This window comes from Carica papaya, chromosome 4 (genome assembly GCF_054855325.1).
Source record: "Carica papaya isolate Zhongbai chromosome 4, ASM5485532v1, whole genome shotgun sequence".
NCBI classification, from domain to species: Eukaryota; Viridiplantae; Streptophyta; class Magnoliopsida; order Brassicales; family Caricaceae; genus Carica; species Carica papaya.
The window spans coordinates 3,458,744-3,480,212 of record NC_142312.1 but is presented as its reverse complement, the minus strand read 5'-3'; the positions used below and the strand labels follow the sequence as shown (position 1 = coordinate 3,480,212).

Below are 21,469 nucleotides of genomic sequence, written 5' to 3'. Positions count from 1 at the left end.
ATTCCTGTATTTCGAAACGTTGCGTTTTTTGTTCTGTCATTGATTAACGAAATGTCAATCTACTAAATTAATTTTTATGGTGTGTGATATTGGAAAACTTAATCTGCTAAAGACAGCATCGTATTTAAAAAATTAATAGATAGATATGTTATATATATACACACCATTCACAAAATGGGCATTAGTCAAAATTATTAAGCTTCGTGTATAATTCAATCCATCAACACAATATAATGAACTAAAATTAAAAGAAGGCAACGAGAGTTCTTGCCAGTCAATATATTGCAATCCAAAAAAGCACATATGAGAAATGCCTATTTTTATAGGCCGTAATACTAGACAATATTGAAGTACAATCCGACCATTAATCCTTAATTATTATATTTGTTCTTCCATAATAATTAATTATAAACATCCATTCAAGCAAGACGAAGATCACTGCAACCAAATCCTCCGAGGTGAAGGTCATTTGGGTGGTGGTTATGGTGAAGACGAAATGCATGAAGGTTGGAAGCTCCATTAGCAAGTGCAATTGCAGATTCGTAATCCCTTTCATTCTCAATTAGTCCGTAATGTGGATCACCGTGATATCTCGTTTCCTTCATGTTAGAAAAGATAGAAAAAATAGAATCATGTGTATGCATGTTGATATAATAATAAATTGACTAAAATAATTTTTTTGATGAACCCTTACGAATTTAAGCAAGAGATTTCCATTTTGTTCCTCCAAGTTCCGAACCTTGAGTTACAAAGGAAAATTAGAAGAGAAAAAAAAAAAGAAAAAAGATCATTAACGAAATTTGAAATGAATTAATTTTAAATTTTTACAAGACTCTATAACTACACACATATATATATATATATTGCAAGTGGAGGAACAAACCTTTTTCTTATAAGTATCAGTCTGTGTTTTGATAGTATGAAACTGTGGACAACATAATTCACAAAAAAATTAATTTGGGATTCTAATAATGAATTTTATTATTTTAAAGTAAATCAATATCTAACTAAAAATCATTAAGGGAAATTAACTCATAACTTTCTGCATATATATATATATATATATATATTTACACTCACCCACACGCACACGTAATCTCTACAGCTATATTTAAGAACCCTTACAAAATATAAGCCAGAACATATAAATACTAATCTTAATTAAAGCTAGTGGCCCTTACAAAAATGAAAATCTCTTTATATTGAGTGGGGGGGGGGGGGGGGGGGATAGAGTTAAGAACAAAAGATGATCTAAGACTGCATCTTCGTTTCGATCGCAGCTAAGCATTCACTTAAAGATTATTTGTATTGTCATACTCATTGTATGTATGTTACTAGAAATAAAGAAACAGATAAAAATAAAACCTTTCGTTCCCGTATGACCTCCAAAGCCGAGGCCATGTTTTGCTCAAGACCGCGCAGTTCTTCCACGCTAGCATCATGCAAGTCTTCCCCACTTCTTTGCCTTTAATTAAAACCATACATATACATACATAGTGTTTTGTTGTAATTAAAATCAATATAAATAAATATTATTACCCCAAAAAATATAATTAATTTTCAATTAAGCACCTAATCTCTCTCCTTAGCTTGTTATTGATTTCTCTCAGCTTCTTCAAGTTGTCTTGCATTTTCTGCAAAAGCCACCATATTTAACCCCCAAAAAAATACTAAGCTAATTAAAAATGACTAAAAGATCAATACAAAAATAAAACCTGGTAGTGGGTACTCCACAGATCAACTCCTAAAGTACTTTGGTATTGATCTATCATCTTCTTCGTCCTAACGTCGAAGAAAATCATCAGAAACTTCCATTTACCTAGCTAGGGTTATATATAAGCAGTATTATATATATATATATATGTGGAGAGAGAGAGAGAGAGAGAGAGAGAGGAGTAATATATAAATACGTGGCAGTAGGGCTGATGAACTCATGGAGCTTGCCGGTATTAGAGATCATGATGAGAGAAACCTTGGCATCGCAGAGAACAGTAAGTTCTTGGGCTTTCTTGAAGATGCCATTTCTGCGCTTGGAGTAAGTTACTTGCCTGTTCGTCGGGTTCTCTATCCTCTTGATTTCGATCTTCCCACGACCCATTTCACTTCTCTTCTCCTCGATTAATCAATTTGATGGATCTCCTATATTAGCCACTTACCTAGGTTTATATATTACAGCACTGTCGATACCCCAAAAAACGTAAAGAAGAAGAGGAAAAAAAATAATTGAGAGAAAGAAAAAGAGATTTTTGTGGAGGGTGAAAAAAGAAAGATATAGCTAGGTAGACTCCCGAGGTAATAAATATTGAAGATAGAAATAGAAGAAGGTTGTTTCTGTATATGGAAAAGGCCATGGAAAGTTGAATTGTTGTATAACTAAGAATGCATGTGATGTGTGTGTGTGTGTGTGTGTATATATATGTTGGTAACGTGTTGTGTTGGGAGAAAATGACAACTCAGTGAGGATGATTGAATGTTAACCCATCTTTTTTTGCCTAAACTTGTACTTGCAAAGTGGGTTGAATCTTTTAAGTATACCTAGAAGATTATATAGACAGCCTACTCAGGTACTCTTAATTGACTCCACACCAATTCATGCTAATTGTTTTGATTAAGGTGCATTCTAAATTGAAAATGACTTTTTCCTTTTGTTAGTCCTAAATTCCAGTCAATAAATTGGATTAGGCTCGACCAACATGCTTTATTGAACCAATTAAAAGATGGGTCTATTGGCATTGTTGGAACCGGTTAGAACTCATTAGATTTTGATCCAACTTAATCTAAGTTTAATTACGAAAATCTCTAAAATTAGTAACTAAATAATGAAAAATATAGTGCATTAGTTAGTATGAACTCGGTTTATTAAGTCCGGTGAGCCAAATTTGAGATTGCAAATTTGATCAATAAGAAGAATTAAGTAGCTTTTTTTAAAAAAATTATTATATTTAATCACTAGTTGAGACAATGGATGAATTCCATTGAGACAATGGATGAATTCCATTAACTCAGTTAATCTATATTTATTCGTATACTTGCACATAGCATACATAACAAAAAGTATAACATTAAAATAAAAAATTTAATTTGTTAATTGATTGTATAAGTTAATTAATAAATATGTAAATTTTACGCTAGACTCGTTTTGACAATATATTATTATTGTAAATTTAATATATACTATCTAGCCATGTATGTTTATACAATCTTTTATGAGGACATAATTGATATGCTAATTGAAAATATTTATTTATACAAAATATAATTTTTTGTAATTAATTGACTATTTAAATTTTAGTCATATCTTCTACTCTCATCTAAAAATAGTTACCACTCTAAATAGCAATTTTATAATTTTAAATATAAATCATTGAACTCAATGATGCATTTAATAGTAAATTTTTATGTTAATTTATTAAATGTATATTATTTTAAATTTCCAAAGACCATCCACGGTTCTATGGTGTAGTGGTTAGCACTCTGGACTTTGAATCCAGCGACCTGGGTTCGACTCCCGGTAGGACCTGAAAGAAGTTTTTATAATATACTAAGTTAGTTTTTGGGCCCAAGTGTATTTTTCAGATTTTCTGGTGGGCCTAAATAAAAAATAAGGTAATTTCACAAGAACAGTTGGGCCGTGTTGCAATTTTAATATATATTTTTTTAAAAAAAATCCTTACAGCAGTTGACCGGGTAATCGTGCGAGCCATAAACTCGAACCAAACACAACGGTAGAAGAAGGAACGATAAAGAATCGAGCCTCTATAGATTCGGAGACCATTTTTGGGCTGAAGGTTCTGATCGCAGAACTAGCATTGAGACGGAGATGGGCGGCACTCGGTTGAGAGTTAATGGCGGAGTTTTGGCGGTTAGCATCCTGCTGCTAATGCAGTTGCCGGAAACATCCGTAGCCACCAATTCAGCTTCCGCCTTCGTACAAAATGCTATCTTCTCCAACAAGATCGTCATCTTCTCCAAATCCTACTGCCCGTAAGCTCCCTCTCCCTTTGTCTCTCTCTCAATGGACTTGGGATTTTAGATTTTTGTTTTGCATAATCAATTGATATTGTTTATTGAAAATTTGATATTAACAAGAGGCGGGGTTTGGTCGAATGGAATTAGGGTTCACTAGTTACTGTGAAATTCATGGCGTATGTTTTGAGTTCTAACTCAGTTAGTACATATACTTCCTTGGTAATTTTTATTATTATAATTGGTAGAAATGGTTTAATTTTTGTTTTCTTTTTCCCCAATATTTAAACAAAAGACATTTAGGACTGCAACGGAATTTATGTATATATACGGTTGGAATTTGATATCAGATTCTGATTAACTCCTTACCGGAGGGCATTTGCATACACAAAAAAAAGATGTCCTATAGGATACCAGTTATGAGAGAATGAGATCAATGGACTACATGAAAAACAAGTTTAGTGATGCTTCTTTGCAGATAATATCTGATATAGGACTTCGAGTGGCTAAATCGTAATTCTTATCTTTCAGAAGTTGTGTTACTAGATGATCATGGCGTGCCTGTGTCTATCTATATATTTTTGTGGTTCTGAAGATGAAATGCTAGAGCGAAAATATACAATACAGACTCCTTTAAGAAAAAATAGGTAAAGTAAGAAAATGGGGATGCTTGTCAATAAGGACATCTGAACTCCTTATATATATATATATATATACACGGGAAACAATACTTAGCCTAGTCATTTTTGTTATTTAAAGTTGATTTCACCCGTAAGCTGTTTGCTTCTGTCAACTTATGCATACGCAGCACTGTTTCTTTTACTGGAATCTAATGCCTCGGTACTGATTTTATGTTGTCTATTTCACATGATTGCTTTGCACTATCAGCAACAGAAGAAAAATAGTGTAAACAAATAAAGAATTAATCCAAGTTGGTGAAACTTCTTGCCAGATTAAATAGAAACCTTTAACAGCCTGTTTGATTCTGTTATAAAAAAATTATTTGATTTAATTTAATTTAGTTCTTATTCCTTTATGGTTCAAGTAATTGGGTTGTATGTAAAATCTAATTGTGTGAGTGAGGAAAAGGATGCTTATCGCTAAAGGATTTGTGGATAGTTTTGGATGAAAATACTTAACATACAGACATCCGACGCTATATCCTTTTTCACAAAAACAAAACATTTTAACCCTATATATTTGCATACTTTTAACTCTGGGAAGAGAGGTAGAGGAAAACTAAATGGTGATCTGGTTGATAGAAGGTTATTTCAAGTGATCATAGTTGGACTCATATGTATATATTTCCTAGCACACATTGCTTTGTTATATTTACAAGAGTATCCAGGCAGCTTATGTTTTATCTGCTTGCTCTTTATTAGATATTGCTTGCGTGCCAAGCATATATTCGGTGAACTACATGAGAAACCTTTTGTGGTGGAGCTTGATCTTAGAGGTAATTATTCGTTGTTGTTGCCAACACTAGCTGCTATCTCTACTCTTTCTATCCCTTCTTGTTTTGAGGAACCACTGGTTGCTATGTCTACATACCAGAAGAACTGCTTTTGAAAAAGGTTTTTCCTTGAACGTTTACAGATGATGGATATCAAATTCAATATGTTCTTCTGGAATTGGTAGGCCGCCGCACTGTTCCACAAGTATTTGTGAATGGCAAGCATATTGGTGGCTCGGATGGTTATCTCTCTTCTCTTGAAATCTCATTCTTGCAAGCATTTAGATACAAGTCATTTTGTTTTGCCACCTTTTTTCTATGTACTTAACCAACTGTTTTGTTATTCAGATCTCAAAGCAGCCGTGGTGAGTGGTCAATTGCAGAAGCTTCTTAGTGCAAATTGATTTTAAATTACGCAATGAAGAAAAGAACTTGTCTGATTGGAGACTTTGAACGAGTGTTATAGGAATCATTATGAACCTATGATTACAGCAAACGAGATTGATGTAATAGGGCCAAAATCATGTGACATGATGTTAATTACACTAATTGTAATGGAAATTATGATTTGAGGCACAATATTTGTCTGGTTGTTGGGTATGAAATTTTGTTTGATTGAATTTTCTATGCAATGTAGATTTGCTTACTAGATTGTTGTACAGTTTTGGCTTGTAAGCAGAATGGAAATAAAGTTTTCCCCTTCTCTTCTGGGATTTGCTATCAAAATCTTTGTTTGTCGAAATGCACAGTCCTAATCCTTGAAGGACATCAGATTGGAACTAGTCATTACAGGTGTCATTGGTGCAAGAAAACACGGTTGAATATTACATTTTCCCATTACTTTTATTTTTCTAGATGTCTCATGATCAGATTGCTTCTTCATGTTGTTTAGGTTTTATCATGAAAATCCACAGGTTTAGCACAAGAAGGATATTTACATCCAAAGAGGAATTCTGCTGTCAGTAACAAGATCAAGATTCAATCTGAAGAGGAATTCTGGATAAAAGAATCTGTAGTCTTATCAAGGTTGAAAAATTGTGCCATTAAGCAGCGTTTTACATAACTTCTCTATAATTTATCTATTCCTCAGAGTTCTACATGTAACGTAAATAACAAGTTATAACAATGACATATATCTTACATCAAATCATATGCTACACTACTAATCAGTGCCAAGCTATATAGACGGTTGAGAAGCTGCAGGTACTTGATCTTCCTCCTGATTAGGAAGAAACTTCATATGTATCCGGCCTCCAGTTTCCTTTCTGAGCACTGAGTATCCCTTCTTGGTTCTTGGAGAAAGTTAAATGAACTTCCCAGAACAGAGACTTCAACAGATTCTCAACTTCCCTGATTGTGTTAGATTCATCGCGGACTATCAATTTACCTCCAGGTCTGACTATTCTATCAACCTCTGCTATTACAGGAACAAGCTGGCACCTGGTAAACCAAAACAGCTCCAATTGATCATCAAGGTTTGCAAGTGAAAATAGAAAATGAGGGCAGCAAAGTTCTAATCCTTTATACCTTGTCTTTAACGTAGAGAAAAGATGATCAGCATGCAGGAGATCATAGGAGCGAGGGTATGTGCTGAAAGATTCACACCAATCATGGTATATCCCGAAGAGACCTCGCTCGTAGATTATTGGAAGTGTGTCCGGAGCATTTATGTTGACAACGTTCAGCACCCAGACAGGAAGGTCCTTGAGAGCTGCTGCAAACCTGCATTCATTTGGTATATTTTATCTCATTATTTTGCTGATTGTTTCAGAGTTTCATCTTTCGGATGCGTACTTAGCAGTATCAGTAAACTAACAGAAATAATGATGAAATAAAGTATCTATCTTTTTCCTTACCCTCCATAAACAGCTCTCATGTCCATTATATTTCTGACATTGGACCAGCTGATTCCTAATTCATTCATGTATACCTTGGTCACTACTTGTTTCCAGTGTTCATAATCTGCTAAGAAATCTTGAGGAGCTGGTTTCCCATAAATTCCCATTTGAGAGCTGTTTACCCAATAAGGAGGTGTCTCTAACCGATGAGGCCACTCTTCTGGCCATTTGGTTCCTCTCTCAGTTGGATTAGTAGGCACTCTGTGCATACATGCTTGCAGTGGTACATACCTGAAAATACAGTATGCTATTATGAGTTTTCTCTATTCAGCAAAAACAACTATAGCGTCCCCATCAGCTCTATTCATGAACAAAGCTATGGAAACTTGAAAAATCATACCATGCAGCATTAGGGTCATCGTCATTTTTACACATGGGAGGTTGGTTCTGTTCTCTTTTATCATAGCAGTCATTGGTGGTTGGTTTACGGTAAATAGCAGCACCGATGCCATTGAGCTTATCCTTTGTGATTGTTACAAGTTCCCAACACATGGATTTTGTCAATGCAGACATTGCTAGGAAAAAAATGGTATTTGACCATTAGTCTCGAAGCTCAAATACTTAATAAACTATATTTCAAACTTGATCATGTTTCTAGTAATCTTACCCTTCCAGATTTCCACATCTTCTTCCAGCTGCTGGTACACTGGAGTAGCAGACCAGACAAAGTAACCTCCAGGTCTCAGAACTCTGTTAAGCTCCAAAAGAAGCAGACCCCCTATGAACAATTTCTTCATCAGACTTGAACATAACGAGTAAGTTCTAATACTAAGACTATATAGATATTATGTAAGGACCTTCGTTGTGCCAGGGAACTCTGCAACGTGCACAGTGGAGGAGATCAAAGACTCTGGCTGGAAATGGCAGGCGCTTAGAACCCATTACAGCTGATATTGCAGGAATTCCTCTTTCCAGGGCAAATTGAACCTGAGCCTCATGCTCATCTTTTGGTGCAAAAGACATTGTCAGGACATTCCTTTCAAACAGGTAACCTCCAAAACTTGCCACCCCACACCCAACATCCAATATTGATCGCGTATGTTTTCCCCATTTAATTGCCGGTACCGACTGTAACCAAGTATTTTTATAATATTTTTTTCACGGTAAAAAAAAAACTTACTGTTTATTTACTATAATATTTTTCAATATGTAAATATTTACCTGCTGAATGTAATCAATGTAGTGGAGAGCGCCATGTATGAACTGGGTACCACCACCAGGAAAAGTCAAAAACTCTCCCGTTACTTTTACCCAGTTTTGATGACCTTTCACCTCTGCTAGTTTCGTGTGTGGCACATTATGATACCATATCTGAATAAAAAAAAAAACAAAAGTTACACCGTTAGATCAAATTCAACACCCCATATCAAACGGTTGAAATTCAATCAATACCTTATCTCTGCTTTTAGGCCATTGGATTGACCACTTGTACCCTTCCGGTAGTGGGACCAAGCACGTGGGTGGATCCTCAGGGCAATGTCTCTCACGGTGCTCGAAATGCCCAGTGGTTTTCAGAAGTCTTAACGCTTTGACGTTATCCAAACAGGGAATATAATCGGGGCCCGCTGTTACGTTACAAAGACGCCACGTGTAACCGTTGACATTTTCCGTCGACTCGTCTATCTGTCTCGCTTTCTCGTTCTTTGACTGAGCTGCTTGCGTCTTCCATGACTTCTTTGACTCCGCTGACTCTTTAGGTATTCCCGAATTCCCTGCCCCCGGGAAACTCCCAGTGTTCGACGCAGTCGATGCTTGTTTGGGTTGTTGAGTCGACTCGCTCTTATTCTGCTGATCAGTGTCTTGTTTCTGTTCTGTAGTTTTCTGAGTTTGCTGCGGGTGCGACGCATCCGTCCCTGTCACCTCGTTGAAGAAACCACTCTCCGGCGGCTGTTGCTGTTTCGTCGCGTCGTTGAAAGTGACCTCTGGATCATTTCCTGTCTGTTTTTGCTCCTGCTGCTGCTGTTTTTGTTCTTCTTGCTTCTTTGAATCCTGGTTGGATCCGCCATTTTGATTTTCTTGTGTACTTTTCTGGTCGCCGGAGTCTTCTTCTCGTTGCTCTCGCTGCTCCGTCTCGAACTCCTTCAGAGTTTCCGTGTTCTCAGTTGGGTTTTCATTTGATTTCTGCGTCTGTGATTCCTGTGAACTCTCTGTTCCTTTACCAGATTTTCCGTCTTGATCGCCATTGTCATCACCTTCCTCGCTGCCTGTGCTTTGCTGTTTATTATCATTATTATTGTCGTTATTATTATTATTATTATTGTTATTATTATCAGTTTCACCAGAATCAGTCGTCTGTTGATTATTTTGCTCTTCTTGTTGATTTTGACTCATCGCAATCTCATTTATCTGGGTTTCGATCTGTCTAATTCTCTCCTTCTCTTGATCATCATCCGCACCCTGTTGAGTATTATCCTGATCAACACCTGAGATCACCTCCTGTTCCTTATTATTCGTCTTCTCTTTCCCGGGCTCGTCGGATTTAATGGCGTCGTCGGGAAGATGACCTGGATTGTCCTCAAACGCCGGCTGATCTTTACTCTCTCGCTCCTTCGAAGAAGACTCTTCCACGACATTATTTTGTTTCGTGATGGGTTCTGTATTGGATGTATCCAAGAAATCAACATTGCCGTTCGCATCACCGCCGCCGGCAGTACTCTTGGCAGCTCGATCGGTTGTTTGCGGCGGCACGACGGAGTTGGAAGTGAGCATCCATACGCCTAAAACGCATAGTGCTACGAAGACGACGGTGGTTACCGTTGAGGTGTGGGAACCAGAGGAAGTACGCTTACTGCTGCGAGACCTGCCAATCGCCATGTTTTTTGAACAGAGAGTTGGAGAGGGAAAGATGGGAATGGAGAAATTAAGGAAGAAGAAAATACATGAGAGAAGAAGATAAAAAGAAGGGAAAGGAGGAAAAAGAAATATGAAGACGAGGAGGGAATTAAGCTGTGTTTGTGGAGGAAGATGAAGAGAAAACCAGTAAACAAGAGAGGAAGGGAACGAAAGAAAGAATTTTTCCAAGTTGGAATCCATCAAAGATGGATCCGAATGACTCGGAGAAGGAAATTTGTTTGGGCTTCTCTTTATATCTTTTATCTAAAAGAAGTTTTTTTTGAGAAAATGAAAAATATCATACGAAAATATATGACAGATGTATATATATATATATATGTGTATATTTAAGGTTAAGATATAACATAAGTAATTCCTGCATGATATATATTATGGGTCATGAACGTATATATTTAAAAACATTTGGGCTAAAATGTAGTGCAGCTTTAAACCTAATGTGTAATAAACATTTGGGCCAACAGCCCACTTTTAAACTCTATGAAAATCAAAATTCCAATCTTACCTGAATTGATTGTTTCATGCCTTCTCTATATTTTTTTTAAAAATTTTACTTTAATCTCTTCATATTAGTAATTAATTTAAATATTACGTGTCAAATTATTGATACATAATATCTACTAATTGATTAAGAGGGAAATTAAAAAGGAATATGATATTTGAACCTAAAAAAACACCCATTGAGGCTATTATAAATTTAGTTTAAAAAAATTACTCTTTTAAAAAATATTAAAATGACTTAATTTGTTATGAAATATTTTTTTATTTAAAATATAATAAATTTATTAAAATTTATCTATTTTTTCGTTTTAAATTTATATTTGATATAACATATAATATTGTATACACTTAATAGTATATGGACTTATCAAATTTATTTCGTAGATTTAGATAATATTTATTATATATTACCAAACTAATCTTTTAATTTTATATATATATATATATATAAAATGTTCCCACAATAGAAGAATGCCCAACATTAGGGCATGTTTGGATCCCATTTTGGGGGAAACAAAGGAGAATGAGGACAACAAAAGATAATGCAATGCCTGCCATTTCCAAATCCTAAATCCTTTAGAAGGATATACAAACACAGCCTCTGCCATGTTTGTTTTCAAGTGATTTTTGGTTTTATTTTTCTTACATAATTATTATACACGTTAATATTATTTTTTTAAGTAAAAGTCAAAACTTAAGCTTGTAGTTTGTATTAAAATATTTTGAAATTTAAATCTTTATTTTAAATAAATTAGAACTCAAATAGTCGTGTACGATGAATAATAAATTTTATTTTATTAATGAACTGTTTTATGATATTTTTATATAAATCTTATTTTATCGTGTAAAAATTTTATTTCCCAAAAAAAAAAAAAAAAGAAAAAGTGACTTATTTTGCACAAAATTATTATTATGTTCCTATTTAGTATGAATTCATTCTATTTCTAATTATTTAATATGTATAATTTAGCAATAATTGATATATTCTACACATTATTAAATTAAATTTATTTATATTTTTAAATTTAAAATTTTAAAATTAATTTACAATTACAATATCAGTTGTTATACAAATTCTCGTTATATTAATATAGTATTACTATTTATATTTTATTTTAAAATCTGAATAAAATTTAAATAATTTTTTAGTTGTAAAATATTTCCAGCTATTGCTTTTCTATCAAATCCGTCATAGTCCAATAAAAAGTATAAGAAGTTCAATCAACTTTCCAAAAATAATTTTATTTTAAAATTATTTTCAACTTAATTATTACTCATTTGAATAATAAAATAAAAATGACATCTAATTATACTTATAATTTTTAAGCTAATTTATGGTAAATAAATATTGGATCCGTAATTTAATTAAACACTCAATAATACTGGTTTAAATTATTGTTTATCAATAATTTATTTAATGATAAACAATGTAAGGAAATTCAATGGACACTGCAAATTACAGACTGGGAATGTTAAGGAAAATCTTATTTTCCATTTTGCAGCTTTTCCTTGTTTCTAGATTATGAAGTCAAATGGCGATGATGGCAACCTCGTGCTGTGCTCTCTCTCTCTCTCTGTAAATATATTGAGTGTATAGAAAAATTGTACAAGATAAATTATTTAATGTTGATGAGATAATATCTTTATTACCTATTTGGAGCATAAAATTATATAAACAAATGTTAAATTAAATGTTTATTAATAATATGATAATTTTTACTATTGAATAGAAGATTATTGTAATAAATTTTGGAATAAGTTATTGTTAATTGTTAATTAATTAACAGATGATAATTTTATCATTAAGTAGTAATAATATTATAATTATTAAGGGATAATTTATTATTGATTATTATAAATTAATTTAATAATTTTATAGTTATTTGATATATTAAATTAGTAATTAGTTAATTAATAATATTTATGTAATTTGTTTCTTATTTATATTTTTTTTCAATTTAAATAAATTACGAAGATATCAAAGTAATTTTTTCATCAAGTACAATGTCATTGTTATAATTGGAATATATCAAAAGTGGATTTAATAATTAGATAAATAAGTAAATTTATAACGTTCGACACAATTGGGAGATTTTCATTCAAATTTAAAAAATGAGTGAGGTTTTTTTTTATATATATATAATTTATCTCTGTATATTATTTTTTTTTAAAAAAAATTATTAAACTATTAATTGTTAGTTTTATTTTATCTGTTATATTATTTTAACAGTTCAAAAACACATACATATTATATATCCAGTTACATATAGGATATATCTGTTATTATTAAATAATTAAAATAAAGTGAATTCAAACTATAGAAGTAGTTTACTATTTCAAAATCATATGTAAAAGTCCTGAGTATCATACGGCATTAGCCATTTGAATCCAATTCTTCTGTTTTATGATAATCAAACCCGAACTTTTACGAGAAAAGTAAAACATATAAAAATTAATTCTCATTTCACGAGAGATCCCTTAACTTCGAGAGTGGTAAAATTTCTCCCCGATCAAGTTTGCTCGTCATATTCGTTATAGAAATCTTTATCGTCTGATGTGTTTTTACCTTTACCATCTAATCCATTGATTATGGTAGATATGCATATTTCATCTGGATTGAGAGTATTAAGTTGGCTGAGTTAGACTTAATATATAAAGCCTGGTAAAAAGACAGAACTCTCTCAGTAAAGAAAAAAAAAAAACAGACATCTCTCTCTCTCTCTCTCTCTCTCTCTCTCTCTCAGTTTTCTGGTTCTTTCTTCTTTGTTGCTCGGATTCAATAGTTATTACAAGTCTTGTAACAAAATTATAAGTATTATATGTATATGTGTGTGCATATATATGGTAGAGCTTTATGCAGACATGATGCAAAACAATAATACATTTAATTACACATTCAGGTCTAACACACATTAAGGAGATAGAGGGAGAGAAGGCTTTTGGGATCGGGGACCACATGAATTATGGGCGGCAGCAGCAGCAGCAGCAGCAGCTACATTATGGTGCACTAGATTCCTGTGTCTCTGCTACTAGCTATATATATCAGTAGCTAGGTTATTTATATACATAACAACAACATATATAGCTAGGTTATAAGTAGTACCTTCAACACGCCATACCCTATTTACATATATATATATTCTCTCCCCAAGTTCCATAACCAACCCTACTTCTCTTTTTACTCCTTTTCCCTCTGCCCTAGCTTACAAGGAAAGTCTATTTTCATCCCCCTTACCCCCCACCTTCCCCCCTTCAATCATTCATCTCTCTATGCATTTACTCCCACGTATATAATCATTTCAAGCATATTTATACTATGCAATATTCAGTCTCTGACTGTATATAATATTCTTCTTAATATTATACTGCAGTTTATTAAGAAGAAATTAATTCCCCAGATGGCTTTATGTACATTAATTTATATCAATATTTGATCAATACAAGCTTATTAGCTTAGCAGCCATCTCCATATTCACACATATAAATATAAATATGTATATAATAGATAATACATATCCGCTAAAATAACTGATCACATACACCCAGTACACTCATATTATTTTTTCGCCCATATCTACATATACTTATTATTAACTGACAGAAACCCACCAGCAAATAAACAATACACACAGAAACACGTGACTTTTATAGCTAGGTTCTGTATGCCTAAGTCCCAAAAGAACGAATTCTATGTACCCATATATATATATATATACACACACACATGTATATATTAACACATAAATATTCTCAAGTTCATAGAAAAACATTAAGTGAAGCTGGGGGAGAAGTACTGAAAGAGTTGATGCATGAAATGTCTTCAGCAAAGCAAAATGGAGACGTTTGATTTTCAGAAAACATGCAGCAAGAAGTACAGCCAGACAATATGGAAGGCAGTAGATATTAAGGTGGGTATATATACATATATAATCTGCTTTCTGATCTTATAATTAAACATTATTATAATATATTTGCACCACATGCACATGACATACTCTTGCTGTCAATTACTTTATTCATAAACAAATAATTAATTGAATTTAGTTATTAAGAATATATGTACACAAAAATCTTACTGAAAAAAGGAACCCGAACAGTATAGATCAACAGAAAATTATCCACAATTATCATTAGGGTTTTGCGCTCAAAGATCTAAATAATGGGTTCGTAATTTAAGTACTGTAAGCATATATATATATATATATATTATGGTGAAAGTTTGATTTTAAACCAAGTTACCCAATTAAACTTGGTCCTTGGTCACTATTAGGTTCCTTTTTTAATACAAATCTCGAAATTTGTTTTTAAGTTGGAACCCAGATTAAAAAGACATATATGTATATATATATTTTATATATAACTGTTGCTAGACAAAAAGAATGTGGAAGCTGGAGGAATATATATATATATATATATATATATAAATATATATTCCCAGAGCAAAGCATGAGTTTCCTGCAGAATTGCAGAAGTGATATAACGAAAAACCACTCTTCCCACTTTCTGTTTACTCAACATGAGAATCCGAGAAAGGTAAATAAAGCAGTCTTTTGATCAGAAGGAAAATATCCAATAACATTTTTATACATATGTATATATATACATATATAATAATTCTACATATGAAATTTCAAATCTCTGGGAAAGTAGTATGTATATATCAATGATTTCCTTTAGGAAAAGGTACATGGATGAGTCTTTTCTCTACTGCATTACTTGTTTCTGTTAAACCTGAACATGTCACTGTGAAGAAAAACTAAATCCACCATGTGTGTGATTTATGTTACTCATGAATTGTAAAATCCCACAAGTTTTTTCTGCTTTTCTTGGGGGTTGAGTTGCAGAAGAAAAAAATGAAGGTAATCATTGAAAGAAAGAAAGAATGAAAGAATGAGTGAGTACTGAATAGGTAAATAATTTCTAAAAAATGAAAGCTAGTAGCTTAAGCAATCAAGATTGAAGGACAAAAAAGGAACATCAACAGAGAAAGTCCAGAAAATAAAATATATAATGATAAACAAGTATAATATATATAGATTACTTTATGCATGTGCAAGTACCAGACAAATATAACATCAAATCTAAGGTTCCTCAAACAAGAATTAATAGAAATTTATGCCATATTCTGCCAGGATTAACAGGTAATGAATTAGCTTTATGAGTATAATCCACATGGATAAATACATATATATATATATATATGCATGCTATATATGAGTATATCCTTGGTCAGTCTTTCCTACAAGAGTGTACTTGATTCACACATGCATGTAGCTAATTAACCAAATAATCAACATGTATATATATATATATATACACATACGTACAAGAGATAATGGAGGTATACACAAAACATACATATATTCATTTATATGGAGAGACATGAATCGAAGAGATTTGAAAGGAGTCGAATATATATAAGAAAAAGCATATATAAGAATAAATATCAAAATAATTGCAGTATGGACATACTTACCCACAACTTCAATTCATTACTGAGAATATCAAATATGCTTCTATTGATCTTTCATCTTTCCTTCAATTCTTTTCCCCATTTAGCCTTGACTGATATGGACAAGGGAGATATATGAATATACAAGTATGTTTGTATATATTGGCCTTGGTTTCTAATATTAAATATATATATATATATATCTACATTTGTCTGTATATATGTAGATAAACCCAAAAAAGAAATAAGTTCCAAATAAGGTTTTCATCATCAGAAATACAGGAACATGTCTGCCTACTTTTATGAAAATAGAATTATTGACTCTACCTCCATTATAAACCTGATCCCCAGATTATGGGTTATCTAAAGTAGAAACACAAAAATACATGCACAAAACACAATTAATTCGTTTCACACATACATATGCATATATTTATATATACATATATGCATATGCTTGCCCATATATATATATATATATATATATATATATGCACAGTCAACATGATGAAATTCATATACAATATAACAGACTTAATTTATAATATTAGACAATTATTTCTAGGTCTGCAAGTATCAGTATTTATATAAAATGCAACCTTAATAAATTCTATCATCTAGATTTCTGATCTCAACCCTGCCAATGATTTATAAATATATACAATGTTATAATACATATTTCAGAAGTTCTCCATTGAAAGTTACTGCATGGAGAAAATAAAATATACATATATATAGATACATACATGTATTATAAGCTGCTCTTGCATTACTGCACCAAGCAAGGGATATGAGTTTATAAGTTGCTAATATATAGACAAATTGGTTTATTTTCTATCAGTTTAAGTTTTCAGTAAATTCAATTCAATTCCACTCTAAAAAACAATCATTATTAACCAATAATTTCTTTCGTAACAAAATTGTATATAACGAGCCAATTTCACAAGAAAAAATCCCAAGGTTAAATCCCAACAAGCCAAAAAAGAAATCAACACATCTTACAAAATTTATTTACTCATAGATAATAAACATGCAGTACAGCAATACACTACAGCACCAAGATGAAGACATAGAAGTTAGTCAACTACACAAATTCTTGACGAGAATACATATAACACAATCTCTTAACAGCAACACACGAGCCATCGACCTACAACTCGGAGTCATGCTAATAAATGGTTGATACCTTTTTTTTAATTATATTGTAAGTAAATTATATACATACATAAAATTAAGGAAGCATTATTAGAAGAATACATATATAATATCTCATCTTGGTTTTGAAGCTCCTTGTTTTTCAATAATTTCCAAGAGAAAACATATATATAAAAGATCCATTGACTTCTACTATGAATTAGTATACCAGTGATTAACAACAAGAACGAGAACACAGTTGGTCTCCTCATTTGTCGCCATCAACTTAATTAGATATAACTATCAGAAGTGCATGTAATTATTGCATGTAAAAACTCGAGAAACTGGTTTTCTTCATAATAATCATCATGATTAAACGTTATATTATAATTTTTTTTAAAACCATTCATTTTTAAATATCAATATCTAATAACTAAATTTCTTTTAGTAAACATCCACTGGAAAATAACAAAATGGACCCTAACTCACAACTGAAACTTAATGTTCACAATAATTTCAAAAATTATTGGAATTATAATATCATCTCTTGTAATTAATATCATCACGTATTAACACAAAACTCTTTGTATTTACTTCTGAATACTTAAATGAGTAAACAGTGTTTTTGCAATAATAAACAACACTGTAATTTACACGCATTCCCTCTTTCCCCACAGGAAGAACAATAAATATAACTCAATAATAAAAATAATGATATGATTTTGATGTCTACTGCAATGGCAGGTCTGCATTAAACCCGCCATTTCAGATGATATGCAACATTTCCCATTTTATCACCAAAATCACGTCTAGCTACATATATAATGTGTGTGTGTAAATGTGCATGCATGTATACATTAAGAAAGATGTTAAATATATAGTAACATGGGCAAGATTTATAAATATATATATAATATATCTATTAATTTTCATTCCAGCTTTTGAGCTTCAATGCTCATGCATGGCTGGGCACAACATACAAACATTTATATGTTTATATATATATACACACACACACACACACCCACCCATATGGACAGCAAAGAGTAGAAGAAATGTATTAATTCTGGTCAGTCAAAACCGGCAAACATTCGGTAAACATGGAAACAACAATGATAAAAAAAGGCAGCTTTCAAGTTCTAAGCTAACCAGCAGAGGGAAAAGCTCAATGCAATTTCAACACACGCGAGACAAAAACGCTGCAACAACTATACATACACGTATATATATATATATATATATACACGCTTATAATCATACGTGTGGCAATCTCTGCGTATAAACAAACAAGAAGCAAACAAACACAAAAAAGGCAACACGCAACGTGCTATATAATATACATTTATATATGTATGTATAGCCATGCTGGACGGAAACAAAGTTCAGATGTCAAGAGAAAAACAAAGAGAAGTGAAGTAGAAGAGAAAGAAGAAAAAAAAAAATATATATATATATAGAGAATGAGATAGATATATTGTAATAATGTGATAATAATTAAAAGGAAAGCATTGAAATTTGCACAAATGAAAACAAAAAAGAAAAAGAAAAACAAACAAACAACTCCCGCATTTCCTTTCATCCTTCATTTTCAATGATTTCCTTCTTTGTTTTCTCTTCTACTTGCTTCATCAGCAGTTTTATACCAATGGGTTGGAGCCTATCAAATTTGTTTTTCACATTTTACCAAATCTCGTAAAAGAAAAAGTTGACAACAGAGAGAATAAACACTCACGCAGAGAGATCAAGGAGCGAAGCGGTGTCGTTTCAAGATCTCGGGTTTGGGAAGAATTGCGTACCAGCCATGAAAGAGTTGAGCGGAGTGGGATATAGAGACGATGGGTCAAGAAACGCAGCGCTTGACGAAGACCCAGCTGCACCGCCGCCTCCGCCGCTGGTTGAGGCCCCGCCAATGGTGGGACTGCTGGTGGTGGGTCCGGCGGTGATGAGATTCAGCGGTTGAGGACCACCAGACGAGCTCTGATGATCACCGCCCATATAGCCACTTTCAGATCCGTGATCATAGAGAATTCCCTTGAAAACATGGCCCCCGATTTTCACAGCCGTCTGATACGCCAACTGTTCGTCGGAATCATCAATGCCACTCACTCGAACGCACCGGAACACCGCTGGAGAGCTCACTTCTGTGGGGAAATTCCCCACTTCTGACCCTAAAAACGATAACGTTTCCGGATTAGACATTAATATATGTTTTGATAAGGTTAATAACGAAGAGAAACACTATATGAGCCGTTATAATCTTTTTATTTGGGGGGTGGGTGCGGGTGGGGGTGGGAGAGGAGGAATAATAAATAGTTGCTTCTCTGTGAATCCAAGCGTCAGGATTACCAAATAACAGTATTCGTAAAAGAGAAAAAGAAAACAAACATGGAAAGAAAAGGAAAGAGAAAAGAAAAGCTGGTGAGCGAAGGTCGATTCTGTTACACGCAATCGATATGGGTGTTTTTTTTGTTTGTTTGTTTGTCTGTTTGTTTACATCTCTCTCTGTAGAATTTCCCTGAACAGGTATTGGAAGACCATAAGTTGAAGGAAAATAAGTCAATCTTTGAGACTGAGTGACTGATAGTGAGTGGGTATTACTGAGAAGAGAGGGTTTTTGCTTTGAAAGAGAGTCGAGTAGTAGTGTGCTATGTTGCAGAAAAGAGAAAAAGGAAAGAGAAGAAGAAGAAGAAGAAGAAGAAGAAAAGTGAACCTGAAGTATTAGTGAGATTTTCTCGTTGGCGTTTGGGATTATCTGCACGGAGCTGCAGCTGTTGCTCTTCTTGTTGTTGCAAAGCAGCGAGCTGTTGTTGCCTTTCCCGGCGCTTAGAAGCAGGAACCCAAGTGCTCTTAATATGAGTGTGACAATCAAATCCTCGGCTCTTGCAGCAAGTTCTGCAACGCATGTGCAAGCAGTCTTTCTTTGCTTGGTTGCCGCAGTCTTGGCAGCTCATCCCGCCGCTTCCCCCTCCCCCGCTTCTCATCATCATGAAAGCGGATCTCGACGACGACTCGTCAGATACGTTGATTGAGCTCCTGCTCGGCCCAACCCCTAGCCCAGCTGCTGACGAGTAAAGATCTTGCTGCTGGTGTGGGTTGTGGCGGTTGTGTATGAATTCCTGCTGCTGCTGCTGCCATAGCTCGAAACCCTTGTAGGAGGAGATTTCGTCATTTTTGTACCAAAACCAAGCTTCCGGCGGAATTTCAGTAGGTGGGTTATTTTGATTTTGCTCTCCTTGGTTTCCTCTCCCCCCTAATGAGAAAAACCCAGCCATTGCTCCTCCTTTAAACCTAACCCTGAACCCAATTGTGACAGAAAATCCATATCAGATACTCACTCACCTCTTTAATCAACTTCTTTAACCCAATTATCATCAAATGGGTACGATTAGTTCCTTATTAATTAATCCTCACTAACCCCCCCTTCCCTCTCTCTCTCTCTCTCTCTCTCTCTCTCTCTCTCTCTCTCTCTTTCTCCTCTTCTCTCTCTCTTCTGGGTACTTGACGAAGATAAGAGAAAGCGGCAACAGGCAAAGTCCCGTGTCAAATCTCTTTTGTATTTTTCTGGGAATTCTTCTTTGTTGTTTTCTTGTGACTACCTATTTGTCTCTCTCTCTCTCTCTCTCTCTCGCTCTTAATCTCAGAAACTCGAAAGAAAGAAGTAATGAAGGACTGAGAGTGAAGACTGATTAATTTGGTGTTGGTATGGTAATTGCCCAAAAAGCCTGGTTTGGATTAGGGACACACGTCCTTCCCTTTGAGGACTCTGCAGCGCTAATCCCGCTTTCAATTCTCTCCTCCTTCTCCCTCCTCCCTTCTCTCTATCTCTCTCTCCTCTGAACAATATAGCTGTTGTCATTTATTTAACACTCCCCCAGAAGAATTACAGCTCTCTCTCTCTCTCTCTTTCTCTTCATCTCTGCAACGCCGCCATAACCTCTGTCTCTCTCCTCTGCTCTGCTCCCTCTAATTTAAGTCTCCCTTCTTCAACTACTCTCTCTCTCTCTCTCTCTCTCTGATCTGTTGCAGGTGTTTTATTATTACACTTTTTTTTTTTTTTTTTTTTTTTTTTCTATATCTGAGCAACGCCCTTCTTGTGTCTGTAGAACAAAGACAAGCTTTCTCTCTTTCTCCTCTCTCGGTTGGCCGTGGATCATCATCATCATCATTCATCATCCTTTCCTGATCTCTTCCCACTCTTTTCTCATCCAACGGTCA

General features: G+C 33.7%; 4 protein-coding genes and 1 non-coding gene across 8 annotated transcripts; 2 read left to right on the top strand and 3 right to left on the bottom strand.

Moving 5' to 3' along the window:
- Positions 1–244: 244 nt before the first annotated feature.
- LOC110822429 (agamous-like MADS-box protein TM6) lies at positions 245–2,284 on the bottom strand. The gene is made up of 7 exons (XM_022052553.2): positions 1,911–2,284; positions 1,716–1,782; positions 1,573–1,634; positions 1,366–1,465; positions 884–925; positions 695–739; positions 245–599 (listed from the first exon to the last, which is right to left on the bottom strand). The coding sequence occupies exons 1-7, from the start codon at positions 2,096–2,098 to the stop codon at positions 420–422; spliced, it is 684 nt and encodes a 227-aa protein (XP_021908245.1). The 5' UTR covers positions 2,099–2,284; the 3' UTR covers positions 245–419.
- Positions 2,285–3,448: 1,164 nt separating this feature from the next.
- On the top strand, positions 3,449–3,520 carry TRNAQ-UUG (transfer RNA glutamine (anticodon UUG)). The gene has a single exon. It is a non-coding gene; the product is annotated as a tRNA-Gln (tRNA).
- A 159-nt stretch (positions 3,521–3,679) lies between these two features.
- LOC110822269 (Glutaredoxin family protein) lies at positions 3,680–6,145 on the top strand. Its single transcript, XM_022052340.2, has 4 exons — positions 3,680–3,984; positions 5,349–5,422; positions 5,563–5,661; positions 5,768–6,145. The coding sequence occupies exons 1-4, from the start codon at positions 3,821–3,823 to the stop codon at positions 5,821–5,823; spliced, it is 393 nt and encodes a 130-aa protein (XP_021908032.1). The 5' UTR covers positions 3,680–3,820; the 3' UTR covers positions 5,824–6,145.
- A 258-nt stretch (positions 6,146–6,403) lies between these two features.
- LOC110822495 (S-adenosyl-L-methionine-dependent methyltransferases superfamily protein) lies at positions 6,404–10,381 on the bottom strand. Its single transcript, XM_022052627.2, has 8 exons — positions 8,710–10,381; positions 8,479–8,628; positions 8,115–8,385; positions 7,925–8,035; positions 7,658–7,832; positions 7,276–7,548; positions 6,947–7,141; positions 6,404–6,859 (listed from the first exon to the last, which is right to left on the bottom strand). Exons 1-8 carry the CDS (start codon positions 10,348–10,350, stop codon positions 6,643–6,645), a joined length of 3,033 nt encoding a protein of 1,010 aa, XP_021908319.1. The 5' UTR covers positions 10,351–10,381; the 3' UTR covers positions 6,404–6,642.
- Positions 10,382–13,105: 2,724 nt separating this feature from the next.
- STY1 (Lateral root primordium (LRP) protein-like protein) lies at positions 13,106–21,384 on the bottom strand. Of its 4 annotated transcripts, none has more exons than XR_015818284.1 (4): positions 19,965–21,384; positions 18,987–19,422; positions 16,145–16,233; positions 13,106–13,327 (listed from the first exon to the last, which is right to left on the bottom strand). XR_015818284.1 is itself a non-coding variant. In XM_022052190.2 (3 exons), the coding sequence occupies exons 1-2, from the start codon at positions 20,524–20,526 to the stop codon at positions 19,019–19,021; spliced, it is 966 nt and encodes a 321-aa protein (XP_021907882.1). In that variant the 5' UTR covers positions 20,527–21,384; the 3' UTR covers positions 15,666–16,233; positions 18,987–19,018. The 4 variants fall into 4 exon arrangements, 2 of the variants coding, with proteins under 2 accessions (XP_021907882.1, XP_088073512.1); XR_015818283.1 differs by having other exon boundaries at positions 13,106–13,279; XM_022052190.2 differs by lacking the exon at positions 13,106–13,327 and having other exon boundaries at positions 15,666–16,233.
- Positions 21,385–21,469: the final 85 nt, after the last annotated feature.